This window comes from Rhipicephalus microplus, chromosome 6, assembly GCF_043290135.1.
Source record: "Rhipicephalus microplus isolate Deutch F79 chromosome 6, USDA_Rmic, whole genome shotgun sequence".
Classification (NCBI taxonomy): domain Eukaryota; kingdom Metazoa; phylum Arthropoda; class Arachnida; order Ixodida; family Ixodidae; genus Rhipicephalus; species Rhipicephalus microplus.
Window position 1 is genome coordinate 111,185,187 of NC_134705.1, and position 24,466 is coordinate 111,209,652.

The 24,466-nt window shown below is 46.0% G+C and overlaps 1 protein-coding gene across 1 annotated transcript; it reads left to right on the top strand.

Annotated features, from left to right (window-relative positions):
- The first annotated feature begins 794 nt into the window (after window positions 1-794).
- Window positions 795-4,872, top strand: LOC142765427 (uncharacterized). Its single transcript, XM_075866418.1, has 3 exons — window positions 795-960; window positions 1,643-1,756; window positions 4,500-4,872. The coding sequence occupies exons 1-3, from the start codon at window positions 868-870 to the stop codon at window positions 4,638-4,640; spliced, it is 348 nt and encodes a 115-aa protein (XP_075722533.1). The 5' UTR covers window positions 795-867; the 3' UTR covers window positions 4,641-4,872.
- The last annotated feature ends 19,594 nt before the right edge of the window (window positions 4,873-24,466 follow it).

Here is a 24,466-nt window from a genome sequence, read left to right on the forward strand (position 1 = left end):
TGATTTCCTTCACGCGAAAAGCTGGGCATAGTTGCTTACCTCATGCCTGATTCAAATATTTCAATGTGAAGTGAGTGCTTTGTGCGAGCGCCATTTTTTTCAATGTCCCGCTCTTTTGCGCAAGGCACGGAAGATGATTACGAATCACAATTTTCGCCAGAACCATCACCATAAATTGCTCAGTTAACTGGCGACGAACCACTATAGAGCGGACCTGCATGACAACTGAACTTGGCACTATGTTTATGCTAACACCTGGCGGTACCGCATGAATAAAGCAGTTCTATCTGGCCTATATCCAAAGACAAAAATGAAGATCTTCGGTGAGACTTCCATGATATTCCGTTATAAAGACCAGAGGGCTCCGTGAAGTGGTGGAGCCTTACCAGATAAATAAACACGTATATTCGTGCATCAGCTAGTCATCTGCGGCACTATCACATAATCAAATCCACCTTTTGGAAAAGAGCTAAGCTTGCTCGCGGTGTAGTAAGGTTGTTTGCAAAGAGACACAACACTTTGGAGATGTGCGTTTCTCTCATATATCCGAAGTTAACTTTCCCCCACTAGAGAGAAGCCCCTATTGAAAGGCAGCGGGGAGGGGCTCAAGCAAGCATCGGAAGATCCATGTTCCTCTGCTTCATCAGGCACAGCGAGCCACACGGGCCAGTGGAACCCTGTGCTTTAGAGAGCCACCTAATCTGGCCCTAATACCTTAAAGTAACATATATTTCTACTGCTTCTGCAACGTATCATACTCTGTGCATGACCACGGCGGCGGTACTTTAGTCACTTGGCGGAGAGAGCCTCAAGGACAAGCTACAGGATATCTCGCAAGGAACGCGCTGGACGCTTCTGTCCTTCTCCATGGCGGTGCGCGCCTACCGCATGCGGGACAACTGGCGAGCGCCCGCCATGGACCAGCTGGCGCTTAGAGCCATAGAAATGGACTACGCCACCGTAAGTGAGCCTGCTAAGACTGAGTGGCCTGTTCTGCTATAGTAACAGGTGTATTTCGGCTTGTTTTCTCACCGAGGTGCTTGTGTAATATTCGAGTCACTTGTCATAGCTTTATTGAACAGATTTTCTCCGGCCAACACAGCCTATACTTAGTGCTCCTCTAGTTTAGTAAAAGCGCGTTTCTCGATCAATGGCTCCTTGAGCGTTGGCATCAGGAACTTAAATGTAACACTATTTAGCACTGGCAAATGTGCATTAAGCATAATTGGTCACTGTATTGTGTAGACCATGTTAAAAGGTAAACATTTGCAGATATGGGCTCTTGTTCGTAATTGCGCATATTATCTAATGTATCGTCACTGTACGAACAATAAATGTCTGTTGTTTTGCCTTTTTGCGTGTATGAGTGTCTTTAAATAAAATGAAGTTTTTTTCCCCGAAAATGAAGAAATCTATTAAGCTTTCCTTTGGTGCTTTCTCGTAAAATTTGTGCCATTTTTTTTTCTTTTTTTTTTGTAGAGGGGGGCATTTTTGGGTTGATGATTTGCTTGTCAGCTCGGCAGCATCTGACAACTCTAACCAGTTACGTGCATAAGCTTGATGGAGCGAAATGATCATTATGACGTAAGCGATCGTGTACTACGCTGTTTTTTTTTTCTCTTTTCTATTTTATCTTGATCAGGTGTGCAAGCAGGATCGAGAGAAGACCCAATCCGATGACGTAACCAATTACGCCTACGACGCCGGGGCGAAATTTCTGGCCATGTTCGACGACAAGGAGACGTTTAGAACCAAGGTGAGCGCTTGAAAATTAGCGTAACCAAATTTTACCTTGCGCTGACAATCAATTTACAGTGGAGATGGGTTCAACCCCCGTTCAAGTATTTTTTTTTTCAATCGCTTGCGGATGCAACACACACACAAACGAGCACACGCACGACCATACATGAAGTATGGTAGAACCCCCCTCCAAACACCCAAAAAAACATTTATGAGCTACGCCCCTGATAATTCACAAGCCTTGCTTCCTTTCTCTCGTTGGCGTAGTTTGGCAGCAGAGTGAAAACAGTAAATTTTTGAAGTTTTCCGAAAAATACAAAAAGTGTTGATCTTTCTATCTGCGTACATAGCTCCAGCGTTAACATTTTGCCGTTTTACGGCGTGAGCATCTGAGACAATTTTCCAGGGAAGATTATCTTTCACTTTCTCCTCTACCTGTTTCTGACAGTTACATGATGCGAACGGTGCTCGCCTATTGAAAACAACTTGTAACGCGTGAAACACACACGCGAAACATGACGTCATATAAGAGTGCTAACTACTAAGAAAACTCTACTGAACACCACGCGCGTATACGCTGTGCTCATCACAGTCGTACCTAGGCGCAGTACTTTCTCGGAGAAAGAACAACACTTTGTCTGGCAGGTGTACAGTTGGCGTACTGACACAGGGTTAACCTAATGAGGATATCTAATAAAAAGAGCGAATATTTCATATTGAACATAGGTGAGAAATAACATCTGATGAAGGTGTACGGAAAAAAAAAATGTGACGATTTAGAGTAGTATGTGTACTCTACTCGGTAGAGCGGGGAGCTCTCGGAGAACGACTAAATCAATACGAGCAGCATGTGTTGAGAAAAAGTCGTTAACGATTTAGAGGACTAGTTACTCTACTATGGGAGAGCATAGAGCCGTCCCGTAGGCCTCACACTTTATAAGGCCCTGTTTACAAAAAAATAATAATAACAGTATATCCCCAGAGTGAATGATGATGACTGGGGCGAAGCATCCGTCAGTTCATTCGTTCTTCCGTCCTTCCGTTCATCCGTCCGTGCGATGGTTCTCCCGTGCGACCATTCATCCATCCATTCTTCCGTCCATCTAGTGAACACTCCAAGTACCGCCATCTCGCGTCTTTTCACCATATGTTCATCATATACAAGTACCGCCATCTAGAGGACATTCCAAGGACTAAACAAGAGGTGGCTACTACTATAAACACGAGACTAACAGCCCACGGCGTAGGGGCTCCGTCTCTGAAATTACGGATACGGGCAAACGACTGCTCACAAACATTTCTCAATTTTTTTTCTTGTTTAGAAAAATTTATTGTCACAGACGTCAATAACATTTCGCCAGAACATTTTCTTCTAACAGATAAAATAACAATGATGACAAAACAAATTTCATTTACATGAACATGGATATGAGATGGCGTGGAAAGAACATGTACGTTCGATGGTTCACACAAACGCAGTCATACAAAAATGTGTCGCAACAGGACAGATACACATATGAATATTTCAAGGTAAACTAGAGGCACAAATAAAACATGAATATGTACGTTTCGCATATTTACATGTTGGCATATCATTTCTGCCATCGCATCGACACATCAGCTGTCCATGCAAGCCCGCCGAAAGAAAACTTTCACTCGTCTGTCACAGACCGACACAAAAGGGTAAGACCAGTGCCGAAGGAGTTCCTCTTCACCGAGAAAGAAGAGCTCCTCCGACAAAATAGACAGCAGCTCAAAGTACAATCGCTTTCCCTGTGTGTTTAGAAAAAAAATGTTTAACGATTTTGAGTACTTAGTACTCAACTATGGGAGAGCAGTAAGCCGTCCCTTGCTGGTACTCTACACTAGCTCACAAGAAACTTTCCCTGTGGACGTGCCGGACGGATGGGTGGTGGGGTTGTGCCAGCAAGGAAGATATCTCATGAGCTTAATGAAGGTATGTACAACCAACAAGCCCAAGTGACCGTAATCTGCGTTTTGAAACGCGTTATTGCAAGTTACATCGCACTCTCTTCAATTAGTGCCACATCGGCACGATTTCGACTCGAACACACACTTTTTAACCAATGTTATCTTCACCAGTCCTATTTGTAGCGACACGACGCAGTTTTTTAAGCCATAACTGATACTTTACGTTTAAGTCCGTGAGCATTGTAGGACGTGGCGCGTGTATGAAAGCGTGTGGAGCTCATTCGGCAAGCATTCTCAAATGGTAGATCACCACTATTTCTCAAAAGGGAGTAGCTGCATTTTACCGATACTTACCTATATGGAGCAGAAACTTGGATGATTACAAAGAGGGTTCAACTTAAGTTGAGGACGACGCAGCGAGCGATGGAAAGAAGAGTGACAGGTGTAACCTTACGGTACAAGAAGAGAGCTGAGTGGTTGAGTGAACAAACCGGGTTAAGGATATCATAGTTGAAATCAAGAAGGGGAAATGTACATGGTCCCGGCACGTAGCACGTAGGCAGGACAACCACCGGTCATTAAGGGTAACTGATTCCAAGAGACATCAAATGCGTCAGAGGGAGATAAAAAATTAAGTGGGTAGATGAGATTAGGAAGTTTTCAGGTACAATGTTGTGGTATAACAGAAAGCACAGGAGCGTGTTGATTAGCGGAACATGGGAGAGGCCTTTGCTCTGCAGTGGACGCAGTCAGGATGATGAAAAAACAAATTCAGTGATTTAGTCGACACCCAACTAAAAGCTGGTTTCATAAATGCTTTCTCGCAGACTCGAGAACGAGTCAAGCTGTTGCCCGAGAGTCATGGCGGCATAGCTGTGTACAAAGTCGAGTCGGATGACTTCGTGGGTGACTGCAACGGCGGTGAAAAGTTCGTGCGGCTGAAGTCTGTTAGGGAAGCCCTCATGTGAACTTCGTCACCGAGTCGCCCAGGAGCACGCATTGTGGATTCCGTGAGCATCGTAGCGAAGAAAGTGTGCAGTTACCGAGTACGACACGCGCCCAACTTGTTTAAGTGCCCTCAGACCTTCTCCAAGTACTGCATTTTCATTTCTCTCAATCTCGCTTCAACGTAGAGATGGTATGATTTTCGTCTTCATCGTGTTTACGTTGTGTCACCTTTCCGTTGGTGATCCTATGTTACGCCGCCTTATTGCTGATATGACTCTGCGCAATTAGAACAACGCACCTAAAACAATGTCTTGTTTTCAGATTAGGAACATTGAAGCACACGTGGCGAGAGACTGATCGCAGTGTTTCACGATAATACACCAGAGCGAAATCTGGTGCTATAGAGCCTGCATGTGGGAGCTATTGGCGGGTGCTATCAGCAGCAGATATCAGCGGGTGGCTCGTGTAAACTTCTACGTTGCTAAGCTCTTCCAGCGAAAAGTGTGTGCAAAGTGTGTTGCTCACACTCAAGCGATTGTGTTCTTTTAGGACAGCGTTTGGTAGAGTTACTGAAGCTCAATTGTAAAAGAATTTGCTGCCAGTTTCACTTCGTTCAACGTTACGATTCGTTGCTTCGCCCTTGTGGTGAGAATGTTACTTTTTTTAGATATGTACAGGTGTTCCCCTCCCCCTTTTTTTTTTAGTCTAACCTGGACGCGTGAGCGGTAACCGCTGTGTGGATAAGCGCCGTATAATGGAGTACAGCGAGGAAATGAACGAGAACGCGTGAGTGTGCTCGGTGAGCAGTCCTGTGCATCTGTCTTTGCTAGGCTGTTCCTTGAACCAGACACCACCATCCATTCCTTGAGCATCGCTGCCATCATTTTTTTAACGCTGCTATCAAGTTATAAAAAAAAATCAGTTTCACAGTGGCGAAGCAATGAATGCGATAGCAACACATTGTAATGTTATACGAATTAAGGCTGGCAGCTAACTCTTTGAATCCAATATCGCCTTACTCAACAAGACGCCTGTGCAAGTAAATATGGCCGTGGCTGGGAGGTTTGGTCTTTTCGCACAGTCTGTTTACGTTGAGAGCGCAGCACGTTGAAGGGTTTATGAGCCGTTCGCACTGACGCCTGCCGAGATAGCGCGCGCCAGCGATCGCGACCGCGCTTATTGAATCAAAGTTGACAGCGGCCACTTGAGCAATCACCGCTGTGAAGACACCTCAACTATAACAGTTTCGATAAAGCCGAAAACACCGTGTTTAACTATAGTTATAGCGTGAGAACAGAACGACGACACAGAGACAAGGACACGAAGGACTTCTTGTCTCTGTGTCGTCGTTCTGTTCTCGCGCTATAACTACTGTCATGGCATACCAATTATACCAAGCTGCCACACTGTGTTTAAGCCATGTTCCCGGGCACGGGGCTTGATGGCTGTCAAACCTCGCCGCTAAATTCGAGTGCTGTGGCGCACATGCGCACTGGTAAACGAGTTAGGCGCAACAAGAGTGGTTTGGCACAAGATGGCGCAGATAACCATGTTTACATTGGCTCGACGTGCGCCGTGGCTATTCGCTTTCTCGATTCTCCGCCTCGTCTATTAACGCGACAGCTGCCGAGAAATAGAACTTGCTTTCTTCCTCTAGAATAGCGATAATCAACACAGTCGAACGTGACGAAAAGAATTCTGACATCACTGCTGTGGACAGTGTCCCAGACAGCAAGCTCCGTTCGACTGAGGAACAAGGCACACATTAAGGCAAGGGTGGTGTGGAAAATCCCGGCGCATGGCGAGTACGACAAGTTTACGTATGAAGCTGTCGACGGGTTTTCAGATCAATGACGTATTTTGTCACGTGTCACCAGTGTCGGCGTATAATCCACACTCTCGAACACAAACCACAGCAAAGTAAAAACTAACAAAAAAAACAATGTATTGCCGTGAAGGCACACTTTCTGCAGCGTCGTGAGTCAGCGCCACGAATCAAACTTGCGTGCCGAAACTCGCACAGAGGAGAATACTGTAGATTCTCAAATTTCTTTATGAAGCTATGCAATATATGCAATATATCGAACTAAACCCGGTGTATGTGCGAGATATATATATATATATATATATATATATATATATATATATATATATATATATATATATATATATATATATATATATATATATATATGTGAATGTGTGACCGTACAGCCAAGAGTCTTGAAATTCAAGGACTCTGTCCTGACCCTGGCCATATGTCGACACAACCACTCATGGGTCAACTGAATCCGAATCAAGGTGAGATCGAGCCGTGAGGCTGTGTCTGAGTCCGGGTGAGTAATATTTAGATCAGCGAGTCCGATGGCGAAATTGTTTGTCTTATTCTGAGTGAGTCCGGTTGAGGAAAACATTGATGAATACGAGTGAGCCCTAAGGGCGAGGTAAACTTTATGAGTGAGTCCGAGTCAGTTCCACATTGTTTTGCCGGCATCTCGTCCTATGTACTCCACTTCAGCATTAACCTCAACTTTCTGTCGGCTCAAGTTTGTACGAATTATGTTTAACAACACAACAAGGTAGTAGTGTTAATATGGCAGCTCAATATTCATTGAAGATGCGTTAGTTACGGAGGGGTGGGGGTGGCTTGATTTTTGCGCTATTTACTTTCAAAGGAAGGTTTCGTTAAAAACATCTCATTGGAGTCATCACTTTTTATTAAAATGCGCTTTGTGGATTGCGATCACTGATAACTCGTATTTAAAGATGCGAGATCGAAAGCTCCAAGGAGAGCATCGATTATGCCACACATGATGGTTAAAGAGCATTGACACCTAAGACGAAACAAGTAATAGCACGATAACAGACTCGTGAATCGACTCACTCAGACTAACTTGAACTCAGATAAAGCCCCGAGTTTTGGTCTTAGCGACTCCAAGCGACTAATATTTTGGTGAGTCTGAGTCCGAGTGAGTATGACTGAGGAAAACTTTAGTGACTGCGAGTTTGAGTGAGTACGGTTGATGAGTTTGCACTCACTCAAACATTGATGAGTGTGAGTCTGAGTGAGCCCTAAGGACGAGGTATGTATCATGAGAGTGCTAGTGAGCCGTAAGGGCGAGCTATGTGTCATGAATGTGTCCAAGTAAGCCCTAAGGGTGAGGTACGCATTATGAGGGAAGGAGAGTAAGCTCTAAGGGCGAGGTATAGATCATGAGTGCGAGTGAGCTGTAAGAGCGATGTATGTATTATGAGTGAGTGCGAGTGAGCCCTAAGGGCGAGGTATCTATAATGAGTGAGCGTGATAGCCCAAAAGGTGAGGTATGTTTCATCAGTGACTGTGATTGAGCCCCAAGTGTGAGGTGTGTATCATGAGTGAGTCCGAGTGAGCCCTAAGGGCGAGGTTCGTATCATGAATGAGTGAGTGAGCTCTAAATATTTCTGACCTATCAAAGAGCCAAGAGAGAAAGAGAGAGAAAACGAGAGAGAAACCAGAAATTAGGGCACCCTTAAGCGTCACCTTTAAAAGTTGAACGCGATAGCAATATGCTCTCCCTACTGCGTGCTTCAAGCAGTGCATGAAATGTTTTCGAACTTCCTATACACCCGCTACGGGGCCTTAAGGAAACAGACGCATTGACGTGCATGCCTTTTGTAATGGGTGACCGGCTTTAAACAAGGAAGTCATTATGGCGATCACATGTTCTGACTACCAAAGGCAATGTACGCTTGTGCCACGCATTATTACTGCGATATTTTATCATGTATTGTGAAGCATGTAAGCAGGATGCGTGTGTTTGTAAAGCATGGAAGTTACTTTCCCATGTGTTTCTAAGCAGAGCAAGTTATTTTGCAACAGGACAGAAAGGTGGCCTAGGTGGTATATAGTACAGATTTGTTCAGCGAACTGGGAGCGCGGGAACACAAAACAGACAGAGGAAGAAACTACACAGTACCAGCTCTCATGCTGTGTGGCTCTTTGTCTGTTGTGTGTTCTCGCGCTCCCAGTTCGCTGAGCAAATGGGAAGTTGAACAGATATTTGTGTTGCGCGAAAAAAAAAAAAACACTGACAAAGGAGAGTGAACAGTACGGGCGCAAACTTCAACAGTGCAAACAGAGGACCAAAGCGGCTCTATATGGAGCCGCTTTGATATTACGTGTACACAGTGGAAGTTAGCGCCCGTAGTGCTCATTGTCCTTCGTCCATGTTTTTTTTCGCGCAACCCGAATGTGTGTTTAAGAATGCACCAACTTGCCCAAAATAAGTCTTTACTGAAATAGGGAGTTATTACCACGAAAGTGTTTTATGTCGGTGTCTAGCAGGGATCCACTGACGTATTTCCGTCACGTATATAACGTTGTAAAATATGCACTAACAGATTGTAAAGAAAAAAATTGCCCGCAGCTTCCCTCGGGGGAACACTGAGGAGGATGCGGAGCACATAATTGGTTAACGGGGTGTTAAAGTGCGACTTACTTGGGTCGATGGCTAAATTGGTTAACGTGGTTGTGAAGTGGGGTGTTAAATTGCGACTTACTTGGGTCGCTGGCTAAATTGGTTAACGTGGTTGTAGGAGGGGTGTTAAATGAGTGAACACATACGACACGTATGCGAAAGGGCGGTGTTTATTTATTGCGACGAACTTTGAGCACGATGGCTTTTAGATGCCACTTTGGCCGGCGCTGGTCGAAGGGACGTCGATCATTGCGACCTCGGACGTCGACGCGCGGTACAAACCAACCGACGAGCGGCAACTGAGCGAGCGAGCACCGACCTTGAGTATATATACAGCGCGACGGCGCATGCACTGTCAGCTGTCGAATGTTCGAGAAGGGGGAGAAGCGCAACGGCGCATGCGCGCGCGTCAGCTGCCGATGTTCTCGAAGCGCGATGGCGCATGCGCGTGCGTCAGCTGCCGATGTTCTCGAAGCGTGACGGCGCATGCGCGCTACATTATACAGCTAGCGAATGTTCGTGAAGAGGAGAAGCGCACGCGGTGTGTAGAGGAGGAAGGGTGCACAGATGGTGGAGGAGTGAAGCGCGCGCGGTGTGTAGAGGAGGAAGGGATGCACAGATGGTGAAAGAAGGAGGAGGAAGCTTGCGGACGGCGCCGCACTACAAGCCTCGAGTATTAGATGCTCCGCATCTAAAAGCAAGAAGCAAGAATAGGTGGCGCGGATTTGAACCTGCAACCTATGCATTCGCCATGCGCAGTGCTGTCCACTACGCCTCAGAGCTTACGTGGCCGGTATGCCAAAGGCAAGTCATTTATATACACCGTACACCGTTTGGAGCTACTCAGAGCTCCAAAACTAGGGTGTTTCTGTTGTCAGTATCGAGATGGCGCGACGGGCTCGCGGCGGGCGTGCTCTAAAGGCGTCGCCTCTACGAAGCGCCAACTTCACGGAGCGCGGTCTCACCTGCGCGCGCGTCCATCAGACTCGTAATTTGGGAGAAAACGAAGGTCACTATGCTCGCTTCCGCGGCTGCGTTTGCGAAAGGAGCGCTGTGCTGACACACGATGAAGAAAAACTTGTGGCAGTCGTTCGCGCTTGTCCTGTGTATACCTGTGTGCTCGTTTGATGCGTCTTTCTGTTTAAATAGCGCACTTTGCGTGTCGAGCTGTCACATTAGTTAGTCCGCGCTTGTTCTGTGTATGCTAATTTCGCACGTGATTTTCGCTTGAGGTGTGCTTTGTAAGTTTCGAGCTGCTTGCCGTTCTTAACGTGGCTTCACAATTTGTTGCTGTAGTTGAAACAATGCACAATAAACGCTCAACTACCTGTGTGAAGATATACTTTCACTGTCGTGATGTACCGATTCCAATATAGGGGGTTAAGTCACGTTTTTTTTTTCAGTATTCACAAGCAGACGTAATAAATGCCACGTAGTAGAAAAAGAAAGACGCGTGACTGTGTGGTAGAACACCTGCTTCTGAAGCAAACGACTTGGGTTCAATCCCCACTTGTACCGGAAATTTTTATTATTTCTTTTTCTTGCATCTTTCCCAATTTCCTGGTCACCCACAAGATTATTTTTCGCTCACAACCAACGTTGCTGACACCGGAATGCCTGCGATACCGTCTCTTCAACTATGTCGCGTTGAAAAACGTTTAATAAGAGGTTAGTGGGTGAACGTCAGATGATTCTTCATTCCAGGAACCCTCCGCCCTCAACCGTTCGCCGGGCTGAAAGGTCAGAAACCAAGCACTGTAGCGATCTGTCGGAAGAGAACGCGAAGTAGGGTTGGTAGTTTTATAAAACACGCACAGCAAGCATTGCGTCAACACTGCGTTAGGTTACGCTAAAGTGGTGTTACTCTAGGTCGCATGCCAAAGAACTAAGCTACTAGCATTGCTTCGTACACCACTCCAATTCATTGCTATCGCATTCATTGGTTCGCATTTGCGGGTGAAGGTGACGTTCTTTTGAAACGATACAGATATGATATTCCACATATAGCGTATTTTAAATACATGATGCTTGTTAAAGAACTCCGGCGTTCTTTTTACTTAGAACTATACAATATTCTACGTTAGAAGTAATACTGGCAATCACTTAAAACATGGCGGTGTCCGGTTAGCTGGGAAACTCTTGAATAGTTTAAATTTACCCAGAAAAAATCAGTTAGAAAAGAAATTGTAGCCTTGCAATGCTTCGTTCAACATTCGACGCTTCTGATTACAGTCTGGCGTACGAATCATTAGCGTAGTTATTGAGAGGAAGAGATCAGGGGGTCTAGACCCTTCCCCCCTTTTTGTGTTCAGGCTAGGGGGAACATCCCAAAGGTGTCCCCCCTTGAGATTTAGTTATAGAACGTTATATATCTGAGTTATTTGATAGGTAACACGTTCTGCTATTTTTCAAAGCTGATTATATTTTAGTGACCAGTGTATATCTATAAACTGCGGGAGACGATGGAAATCACAAAAGTCGCTTGATGTGTCGATCGCTGGAGCCCGACAGCATGCTCGATTTCTGAGTCATTTCAAAGCATGGTTTTATTTTTATGCATTCAAAATACAACCCCTACAGAAAAAAAAACGTGCCTGATACTTCTTTTTAGGAGTCGGTATAACACGAAAGTAAAGCATATCTTCAGAAAGGTAGTTCATCGTCTATTGTGCACTGTTTCGCCACAAGGGTACAAGGAATGAGTGCTACAGCGACTAAATGCAATGTCACGCGAAGAACGGCAAGCAGCTCGATAAGACAGATGCTTGGGCTTGTTGGTGATTGGGAATCAACATATTTGCACAGCGCAAGACTACGAGTAGTTACGACGTAACTACAGAAGAAAAGACAAGGACAGAAAGAGCGCTTACTTCAACTGAAATTTTATTACCAAAAACGCTAGAAATATATACTTGTGACAGAACATCCCCGCGCAATCGCGCAACCTATTGCATCACAGCAAGATAATCATCATCTCATTGTATGGTTACAACGCCGCAGCTGGGCACAAGTTCACAATCTATCTGTCAAAGCCAGAAACTCGATTTCTTTTTTAGCCAGAGCAAGCAAGGGCATGCTGATACATCGATCACCCAGCATTTGCATAACATTGGCCTCTATAATCTCTCGTGTTAGCTGGTGATGGTGTTTGGCTAAACAGTGCACTTTTCGAATTCTGGTCCGCAACCATAATCCCAAGAATGGATGCCCAAATGAGCTTGCACAGATGAGTATACATTGTATGCTCCTTTGAATGCTCATTTAGGCACCGGCCCGTTTGCCCAACATATATCTTGCCGCATGACAACGGGAGCAAATAAACCACGGCTATCACACATACTACGAATAGGCTTCTATGTTTGATGGTGCAGCAGCTCCTCCATTCGGACTGCGCATTCGCCCGTTTGCAGAGCACTGAAAGCTTTTTGGGGGCAAAGAAAACAACCTTCACATCTACCTTATCACCTATCTTTTTCAAATTGTGAGAAATCCTATGTAGATAGGGAATAAATGTGGCCTATAGTACAATAAAGAAAATATGCCGGGTGGCCTAGTGGTCTGCGCCACGCGCTGCAAAGCAAGAGGTCGCTGGTAGAGCTCCCCGCAACGAAACTTTTAGAGGCGAAGCTTCTAGTGGCGTCACCCGTTCGTCCCCGTGGTCGTTTATTTGTAACTATTGCTCGTTGAGTCTACAATTCGGCCATAAATAGCACTACTTGTACTATATAACGAATGCATATACGCTGAAAAATGCCCAATCGTCTCACACTAGAGCGCGTTTTGTAGCCCTCTAAATGGTTTCGGTAGACAGCGGTAGCTTATTTTTTCGGCCGTTTCCGATTGCCTCACGTATATTCAGACGCCACCGGCAGGCCATTCGGAATCGTCGGCGCACGCGACGGGGGCGTATCTTGTGATGTAACGTTTCACGGCTTTCCAAGTCTCAGTGAAGCGAAGGACGTCGACGTTAGGAAGTACGGGGTCCCGTTCCACGTCGTCTAGGTGTGCAGTAACGACCGTTGAGAAGAGCGAGCGAGAATTCGGTGACTCGATCAACGTCTCGCTCTAAGGACGGGAGGTACCGCAGCGTGACGGTGGGCAGCCGGTGTTGCTCGGGTCATAGAAATTCATCCGCCATCTTTCTATATTCGTTGTTGTTCGTGTGATAGAACTTGTTCTCTCCCTTGTAGTTCTTTAATACATAAGAGCTTCGTCCACTCTCCATCATTCACCCGAGGATATTCTGTCATTTTGTGTTCTGTTTTTATTTATGCAAATCTGGTACGGGTGGAGGCTGGGTCTGTCCATCACTCCCTTGTCCTTCGCGTGGCGTCCACTCCCACAGCAAATGCGCGTCCTCTCCCCCATCTCTCTCTGCTCTTCTACGCTTCCCGGCTCCTCTAGGAATCCCCCGCTCTACGGAGCGTTGCGCACGACAGGTGATGCGACTGCTGCGTAATCGGCTGGGGGCGCCACGGTGGTTCCGCGGTATGGAATGACAAAGCGCGCGCTTCTCATTCTTTGTTACGCAATGCCTAACGAGCGCCAGTGCAACGCCGCCACCAGGGTGATAGCATCAGCAGAAAAGCTCAATAAAGTTCACCATCTCCCGCCCAAGCGTACGATCTCCCTGCTGCTTCGCACATGGTTTTCTTTAGCGGAAGACGTAATTTTTCGCAACATGTATATATACTTTACAACGTCATATCAGCGATGGAAATCATTCAGCGGAGCCATGGTGGATCACGGCCTCGGTATTCGCTAAAACGTAGCATGAAACTAACTTTCTCTTTCTCATCTGGCGCCTGGACAGATGACGCCACCTAACGATTATTAGAAAGCACTTACAAATTCGCATTGTATGTCTCCCGAGATAGGCGACGTGGCCATAACCACTCGCTAAGTTTGCAACATCGATTATTTGAGTGTGGCTATCAAAAACGGTGGTGAATCGAGCTGAATGCTGTGTTTTCGAAACTTGATAACGTGAAGCTAGAGTGAATGAAAGCATCGGTTCGGAGCTTTACGAGCAACAGAGCGCGCGGCAGCCGCTGTAATTTCGAGGTGCACGGGCGACAACTGCTTCCACCATTGCAGCCATGTTTTTCGGACCCAATGCCGGTTCTTCCGCGGTACTGTGCTGTCTGTGGCTGTGCTGACTAGATGTGGAATTTTAAGCCATGTCTTACCGACAGTTTGTACTTCAGAGATGCAAACTTGATATATACGAGGCACAGTTACTTTATTTCCTCTACGATTTTCATGCTACAACAGGAACAAGCTATAATTCTTTCTTCCGTAGCATAGATTCACAAAAAAGTGTTTTCTATAAAAAATTGGGCAACGTCGCCAGGCAGACCACATTTATAAAACGCAGGGAACACTTCAACCTAAACTCTTCTGGCAAGACTTTGTAAAGGTCGTGCGGACGAGCAACGGGTTCTGAACATCGGCACTACTTCTCACTTCACAAAAACCTGCACTCGGAGGTCGCGTGTGCTTGGCTCTCCTGCAAGGAACTCGTGAAACAGAGTTATAGGTGACGGGGGCTGGCACCTCCACGATCAGAAGCAGGCGAATGGGTTTTGACTCCTCGCGGCTTCTTCCGCCAGGCGAATGGCTTGTTGCTGTGAAGCAGGGTCCTCGCTCCGAAGCAGGACTTCCCAGGCCTCTCTACAATTTATATTCGATGTAGCCTCTGGGCAGCTATCACACTGCGAACCCGGTCTGGACATATGATGTTCAGAAAGAGGATAGGCAAAACGATAGTTACGACCAATGTGGTACTAGAGCGACCCACGGCCACAAATCATTCCCCCGAGGACGTCATCAAGTGACATCATTTAGTGGTCACAGAACGCGAAACTGGTAACGTCGTAATGGCGTGACGTGACGTAACATAACTGTGCTGTCATCAAAAAAACGTAGTTTGGTTAACGGTGAACTATTCAAGGAGACAATGCAAGACCAGGGGTGGTGCCTCCAATTCTGCAGACAGTGGAAAACCAGGAGCTGCAGAAAGCTTTCGGAGAGATGGCTTTCGTCTCCCAGTCGTCTAGGCAAGTGCGCATGTGACCCTGATAGCTTTAGTTGCAGCAGGACGCACGATGTCGAGCACCCTGCGTAGTCGTCGGTGCAGACGGGGGTGACTGGCTGTGCACGTCGCGGGCACGCCGGACGGTTGTGAATTTATTGTCGAAGTTGGAACTCGCGAGGTTGTGATACTCGGAGAACAATTTTGGTGGTCAACCACGGTGTGCCGTAGCGTAAACGTTGAATATATCTCCTTCGGTGTCGCAAGTCCCCTTCTTTAAGGTATTCTCTTGACTGCGCTCATTGTCCGACTCGACAAGCTCGCTAAACCTCAGCCTTGGTTTGTAATATACTGTAAACGTATTTCAGCGCATTTCCATGTGACACGCGCAACGAATACCAACATAAGAGTACCGCGTAGATATGAACGATTGTATATACCAATTACAAATGCACCAGATGTCAGTGATGTCTTATTTTATTGGTACCACGGTGCCATAGCGAAGTTCAGCATTCCCGGCAGGAGAGGCGTGAGCAGTGAGCGTAGTGGATACAGCCGCAATGGACCCGTAATCAATCCTGAAAAACAAGGTCCCACTTTGGCGTCACTACAGATAATTAGCGACTCTACGTATTATCTCGCAAGCCGAATATACGTTCAGTAACTTCAGTACTTTCTTTCACCTCGGACGGCGTCCATCTGTGTTTTCAGAGATGAATACTCGTTCCTTCGCATTTATTGCCCGTGCGTCCACAGAGAGCACGACGGACCTGTCTTACAGTATACATATGCCGCGGACACAGTACTCTGAAAGAGAATAAAAGGTAAACAAAACCACTGCACACAATGGAAATATCAGGGCTCGAAAAAGATGTTTGCAGAAGTGCATCATGGCGACGTCATTTTTCTGTGATAGATGTAGCATGTAGGCCTACTAGCGCACATAAAGCGGCCAAGCACTTTGGATCACTCAAACTTCGTAATCAACTGACCTTGCCAGAGGTATGGTGGCATACCTGCAGCATATATGGTGCACCGGCCTCTTATAGCCACACGCATCCAGCTCGTCTAGTTGAATGAACGAGACACGAGGTGGGTCGTAGGTTGGCAAAATTTAGATAACTATTGGAGTTGGTGAGCGCTCATTTCAAGGCGAAATCATCAGATTCCTCGCCAAACACCTAAATCTGTCTTTTCCATTTACTTGTGCTGCTCTCTGCCGCTTTGGTAGCGTTTGCTTAGGGGCTAAAAGAACCGGTATAGCAAGAACAAAAAGCTCCGAGACCAGGGGGCCTTTTGCGACATTGCCGCTAGAGAAAAAGCGAAGGCACCACGGCATCGTGAAAATGACTATACTTATAACGATAACTGTGATTTAACGTCCCAAAACCACGACATGGTTATGAGAGACGCCATATTGGACGGTTCTGGGAATTGAGACCACCTGGGGTTATTTAACCTGCACCTAAATCTAAGCATACGGGCCTCAAACATTTTCGCCTCCTCCATTAAAAATGCAGTCCCCTCAGCCGCGTGAAGAAGTGGGAATTGACCATAAACTGCGTCAAGCGTCAGAATGAGTGATGCGAGAAAGTCGTCATTTCGTGTTGACGTGACGTTATCATGGCGTAGCGAATTACCAAAATGCTTGGATAACGTCGCACAACGCTCCGTTACATCACGAAGTAATCACATGATATCGTCGCTTGGTCGAAAATGGGCCCATCACAGTGGCAAGGCAAAAACTAGGTGACGCGCAGAAAGCTTGCAATGGGTCCGATCCGGGGACAATGAGAAACCACATTAGGTGCAGAAAGTTTTCAGTGGGTTGAAAGGGTAAATCCACGCATGGCTTTTGCAATCACCTTCATCTTCTTCATCATGCCTGACGAATGCATGAGGTGCTCTGTCACGTTTCTTTTAGGAGCGAAGCTCCTTACGGCGTGAATCTGTCACTACTTCGTATGTATGTATGTATGTATGTATGTATGTATGTATGTATGTATGTATGTATGTATGTATGTATGTATGTATGTATGTATGTATGTATGTATGTATGTATGTATGAATGAATGAATGAATGAATGAATGAATGAATGAATGAATGAATGAATGAATGAATGAATGAATGAATGAATGAATGTAGCCACCGGTGGCACATACCCGCTCTAGAGTGGGTATGGGGAACAGGGGTTGCGAGATGGGAGTTGGCAGTAATTGGAGTGTTCACTAGATGGACACTCGGACAGACACTCAGACGGACGGACGGACGGACTGTTGGTTGGATGGGCCCTCAGGCAGACGCACGGACAGACGGACAGATGCATAGATTGAAGCACGGACGGTCGTGCGGACGGACAGAAGCACAAACGGGCTGGAGGACGCTTCGCCCCACTCATCATCATTCACTGCGTGGATATGCTGTGTTTTTTTTTTCAAATGCACAGCTGCACATATAAAAGGTGCGGCGTTTACGAACACAAAGTAAATGGAAAGTCCATGGCGAAGTTCTATTTGCAGCGTGATATAGAACAACCGATATTCTAGCATACGTTCTAATAAGCACTCATATAAAACCCCTGCCTTACCATTCCTTACCATACACGGGCAAAACCCCAAATAGTAGCCTCTTGGCGATGGTCTTCTAGTGCAGCGATTGCCTCGAAGCGATCTCCATTGGCATGTTGCTGACCTTCGTCGGAAAACACAACAAAGCAAGGCATCGCACTGGCTGCTTCTTTCGCATGGTTGACCGACGTTTCTATTCTGTTTTTAGAAGATGAAAAACGTGTTAGTTGCATAGGTCGTCCAGATTCTTCATTAGCACGCCAAACCAAGCCACGCAAGTCTAAATTCCCGCTAACGTGCAACAGCCAGCCCGAAGATTCCCAATCTCAACGACGGCATGCACTTTATAGCCCACGTGGCATGGCAAGCCGTGCCAGAGAGCCTCGCGGTGGACAATCGGCGAATGAGAACAGACTCAAATGGTATAAAAAGCATGCTTGATTCTTCCGCCATACGAATCGGTTTAACACTAAAGTGAAACGTGTCCTTGCAGAAGTAGCTGAATGTTTAATGCGTGATGATTTAAGCTTGCACATTGTCTGTTGGTTTGGCAGCTAAAGCGCCGTTTAACGTGTATGCATCCACACAGACGCTTGGTGGTGCATATTTATCCCAATGAACAACGTCCATGATCGAAGATTTTACAAACCCTTGTGGTAGGTTTAGTAGCTAATGGTGAGAGCATAATCAGAAAAAGTGGCGTAATAGCCAGAAAAGCGTCACTGATCCAACACAGATCTTGCTTGGCTAAGGGCGCTATTCCACGACATGTTGAAATTGAAGGAAAAGCAGCGTGCATCGTGTCCCCTGTAGCCCGGCCGCGATTTTTTCCGGGCCGGACATAAGTGGGAAATTTGTTGTTAGCCCTCATCTCCCAGGAGGAGCCGGATTTCGAATCAAGCGCGCGCGGGTGCAACAACCGGAAACCGCCATTTTTGTCCCGGAAGTGAGCACGCGACAGCGAGTTTGCTGTTGGTGGGCCGGTGTTGCTTTCGCTTATTCTTAAACAACGCCTGCCTGTAGCACTGTAAACCACTGAAGTGTATAAGAAACGTCTTTAAGAAAGACGTTTTGCGAGAAGGTACCGTGAAATCCTATCAAGTTTTGCTCGTCTTACCAGGAAATCAGCAGTGAGGTATGATCAGTTGGTAGTGGGAATCACCTGCAATTTTCATCAGCTCTCCTTCAAAACGAAATCGAAGTGCCCGCTGAGGGTCATGCTTCTATATCAACACTTTTTGACCATAAGGCTGGCTACATTGCACCCTCTTTGTGTCTGATTCTGCGGCGGCGAATACCTTGTGCGACGTGCGAGTAGCATCAACAGCATCACTGTCGCAAAACGGCGAATACGTTCATGTTTTCTCACGAACCGCAACAAGGGTTCGACTTTTGTTGACAGTCCTTTTTTATTGCAATAGCAATTACGTGGACACTCTCCGCCGCTGGATATACCAACAAGTGACAGATCAATCTTTGTATGCTTCATTTTCCCTCTTAGTTGTAGTCAGAGGCATAGGCCGAAACTTTTTTTTTCTGTATCGGGGGGTACATTCCCTTTATTGGGGGAGGGCACGGTGTGTGGGGGGCGCACCCCCTGGCTTCGGCACTGGTTGTAGTGGGCGCCTCACACTCTCTTTGGAATAAAAAGAGATGTGCAGCCCAAACATTGCCTATGAACTATTGGACAGTGACATCCGGCGTTCCAGCCCTCTACAACCCGCGCGACATTGAACAAATATGTTTCCCGTAGTGCTACATTCTGCTTTCTACTTATACAAACTGCATTCAGTCATGCCTGAAAAAGAGCAGCCCAGCACTACCAAATTCGACATGCCTGCCTCAACCAGAACACCTTTGTGAATTGATACTATACCCACCAGAAAGATCCGCACATGCTCACGGGTCTTCATAGCGACGAGCATTGAGAATTGACTGAATAATTGCAACCACGTGAGCACATTGAACCACCCGGATGATTCCGCATGACTAGCACGTGCACCCGTTGGTTATTTCGTTCACTAATTATTGCCCTACATGCAGGGGAGAACCAACGCGTAAGGCAAGTAATATTTCAGTAAATACATGCACCTATTACTGTGGTAGCAAATATAGAAGTATGTATTTACTGAAATATTACTTGCTTTACGCAATGTTTTCCAGCTTTAGAAAAACATTGGCCATTGGGGAAAACATTGGCCACGGAAAAGATTGGTTTCCTAAAGCTAGAGCGGGTCGTATGAATCTTCTTGTGTGTGTGTGGCCCAAGGAGGATTTAAAAAAATGCTGGAGTGGAAATAACTGCCCAGAAGTGAGGCCGTTCCAACGACAACATGGCGGCTGTGGCGGCCATCTTACTAGTGGCATGATAAATTATTGATTGATTGATTTGTGAGGTTTAACATCCCAAAACCAGGTGATAAATTATCACCGTTCAGCGAATAAAAACGAAGCGTTTCCTTCGCACGCCCAACAAGCCTAATGCGGGAACTTTTTCTGGTCACATAGTGCTCCAAGTGCGTCCTAGAGTTACTAGTTTTTCTTAGGGAGCCTCTAATTGGAAGCGAAGTTCTTTGAAGATTCAGTCATCTACACTCGTTTCTGTGTGTTATTTCGTCGCGAACAACAATCTTTTAACATAGAGCTAACGTAGCATTTACATAACATATCAAAGCCACTTGGTCACCATCAGAAAAGAGCATGTTTTCACCATCTTGGCAGTGGCAAAAGATGGCTTCACTTCTGCTGGCAAGGCATTGCTGGAGCTTCAACTCCAGCAATTTTTCTTCAATCCTCCTTGGTATGGGCCGACGCCGCGGGCGAGCCGCCTAAACCCGCGAACTTTAACTCGATCCATGTGTGGGATGCGAGAAAGCGGCAATATGTTTCACTTTTTTCCCTTTTCCTTGGTCGCCTCCTCTGGCGGCGCGTCTTACCTATACCTGGTTACAATGCATTGATTACACACCCGCTTCTGGCGGCTCTCCATCGCTCCTTTCTTCTTCTTCTTGTCTGTCATTTGCCTCGTTAGTCCGTTTGTTTTGTTTTCTTCTTTTTTTTCTTTCGTTTTGGGGGCCTCCAAACTGTGAGGGTGACCATCTGCTAGGGGAACTTGTATCGTTTGGCTTGGATCCTCTGAAGAAGGCTGAGCCGAAACTATTAGTAGTATGTAAATAAATTATTGTTTTGTTTCCTATACTACCCTATGCTGGAAGTTTATAATTTTTATTATGGTAGCCAGAAGAAACTCTGTTCATCTGGTTCTTATATTACATCACCTCTCCTTCCACCTCAATGTTTCAACTTACTTCGAGCCACAAAAAAATTCTCAGGCTGGACCCGCCCACTCGTGTTCCACCATGTGCCTGCTTTCACCGCCTTCAGCCTAAATAGAAGTATTATAGAAGGAATATATGTATTTGTGCCGGGATGGCCCTTGCAGCAGCCGCCACTTCAACATGGAAGTTGCCACATTTGATAAAGAGTGCTATACGTCCGCACTGCTCTGTTCCAGTAGACGCATACCGTCTGATATAGACATGTCGAGTGCTACAATCGTAACGCTGCTGTCGCATCCTGTAAGCCGGCTTTTTCTGAAGAGACACAACCACCTATGACGTGATAAATGCCACGAAACACTGCTTTACTTTGTACACAACATCGGTCCTTACGAAGCACTTCTCGTACACATATGGACAAAAAGTAATATGTCTTAAGGGCAAGTCTACGTCACAATAAAAATATTACCGTAAATTTGAAATTACGTCGCGAGTGGTTAAAGGGCAGAGATTTGGTGATTCGTGCACTAAATACTTAAACGACTTCGAAATCAACTTGCCGCCATTTCGCATCAGTGCGATAATGGCAACTCTGAATACCAGAGAGTTAGCGCGCAGCATAATAGATGAAGAAAACGCTGTGCATGTAAAGCTGCGATATCGTACCTTGGTGGTGGTGATAAAAGGAATACGTGTCGAATGCGTGACGAAAAAACTTACCTCCCTTCCACGTCTGTTTATTCGTTCGCTAACTGTTACCCTATCTGCGGCACTACTCTGCAAACGGTCAATAAAAAGCGGATCAACAACACTGTTGACTGATGCTTTGCACGTAACAATGGCAAGCAACAACGCGAAGGCCCAAGTTGGTACGAAGCAGCAGCTCATGCTTAAAAATAGTATTAACGAGATTCTAGTCTGTTGGAGAGGCATGGGCACGTTGCCTCTAAAGAGCATGTTCTGTCTTAATTGGAGACGTCAAAAGTGCTCTATTTAAACTTACATATATACTAAATATGAAAAGTTATTTTTTATGGTGTGTATTCAGTGCCGTAACATATTCCGCCCGCGACAACGCTTCTGATCATTTTACTGGTGCTTCGGAGCCCTGAGTCTGATATTATGAGGCCTCATCTCTTTAAAGTACACGTAAGCTATGAGATTACACATAACACATTCATCGTACTCGTTTCAGAGCGAGGTACTTGATTTAGAATGTGAATAGCATGTGCACGAAGTAATAGTCCTTTGTGTCGATATAGATCGTCGTGTATGGTGCTTCCTGTTGGCGAAAATGTCAGAGCATGTTGTTCTTAAGCGTAGCACAAAGGTTTCGACAATCATTCATGTTAAGCAACGTATTGTTAACCCAGTGCCTCCTGTATAAAAACCTGTGCCGAGCACACCGCCATCGGGGGGGGCGTCGAACGCCACATTTCTCTGCTGCCGCTAGGGGCGCGGGGAAAACAGGGTGCCGCTGCTGCCATTCCATCCGGGTGTTGCGTGCAGCCCGTTCAGTAATGCGCAACTTCGTTTTGTGGGACAGTTTTGGGCAAGTACGTGAATAGAATGTTTTACGGTGACCTACTGTTGTGTTCCGCTGTGCAAATCGGACGAGAAAAAGAAACCGTCACGGCTTTCCTTTCATAAACTACCCGCTGACGGAGACGCTCGAGGTATTTACTAAAAAAATGTTCCTTCTGTTTCGTTCGTATCGCATCAATTGGGTTCACTTTGCAGAATATAGAGCTGCTATGCATGACAAGTCAACGTTAGAAATTTATGTACATCATGTCCAAGCATGTAAGTGCGTGCGTACACGGCATGTTTTTGGTATTCATTTAGCGTGGCGTTCTTCGCTTGCGGCTAGTGCGTGAAAGCTGGCAACCAGACCTATGAAACACTCGGTAACATAATTCACCGATTACAGCCGCGATATATTGAGGTGAACATTATGGATTTAATCTGTTTAATTTTGAGCGCGGAGCCAGAACCACGGCGGCTGCGGCACGTAGCGAAATCCGGCACCCTGTTTATGTGGCGGCACCTGGTGGCGAGGCGCCACACTCACGCCGACGGAGTAGTCCCATTGTTCTCTTCCGCTTTTACCAGGCACTGGTTGGCCACTCACAATCTGCGCTTGCTCCTAAGCGGAGAAGAAGCCGCGCTGCGAATGTTAGCTCCACAATTTCTTAACGAGAAACGCTTTGCCGACTAGCGCAACGTCTTTCAATTCCATACGTTTTAAACGCATATACACCATACTGTCATAATTTTTTTATCCTCTTCCGTTTCTACTGTAAGATACAGCCACAGATCCGCAAATATCTTATTTACGCAGTCTAGCAGCAAACACGTTCGCACGAACATGTTTGTTTGGAACTTTGAAAACTATGCTCCATTTGCAGGAAATGGCTTTCGCTACATAATGTTTTCTATGTTGTTCAAAGTATACTTTCCTTGTCAAACAATTCATTGGTATCACTTTAGCTGCCTAATATGAAAGCCCTTCGTGCACTGCGCAGACTCTGCTTTCCTGGTTTTTTTATGCCATATGTCACAGATATAAAATGATGATCATCATCATCATTATAAACAGACACTTGCTATATCATCGGCTAAGCGCTCGGCACGAATGGTTTACAAGAGAAGGTGAAACGTACGGCCCCTAATCAGCGTTCACCACCTGTCTGCTTCCTTCTTAACCTTTAACGGACGACAGTGTGGTGAGTAGTAGTGTCATTGGCCCAATTACAGGGTTGCAAACCAGAGTATTCTTCTGCTTAACCTCCCTAATTTCCCTTTATCTTTCTTTCTCCCTTTCTTGCTCGATTTCTGAAGAACATGCGCCCTATATGAGTTTTACAACATAACTATTACGGTCGAGTTTTGCCAACAGCAAGGCTTCTCAAAGGTTCTGGCCTTGGCGAAGCCTGAACGGCTCTCCCGCAGCACTGCGGAACACCCGACTTTTTCTTGAGCATAGTAAGACATTGAGCGGCAGAGTGTGAATGATTACTGCCGTGGTTGTTTCAAATTTGCATGGAGTCTTTGATTGTTCCATATTCGCTTCACTTCTATTGATTAGTACCTAACCTTCTGGTAACTAACATGAAGTGTGCAAGCTCTGCCGTTAGAAGTGATCATCATCATCATCATCATCATCATCATCAGTCTGATTACGCCAGGACGAAGGACTCTCCCGTGTTCCACCAGTCAACTCATTCCTGTGCTTCCTGCTGCCACTTTATGTGCGCAAACGTCCTAATCTCATCTGCTCACCTAAATTATTTCACTTTTAGAAGTGTGGAAGATTGGGCTAGTTGGACGATAGTTATGGCGCGAGAACACGACGACAAAGAGACAAGAAAAGCACGCTCGTGTCCTTCTTAACTATTTGTCGTCGTTCAGTTCTCGCGCTATAACTATCCTCATCTTCTCCCCCCCTCTTACCAACTTGCCTTCTCTGGGAATCCAGTCAGTTACCCTTAATGACCAGCCGTCATCCT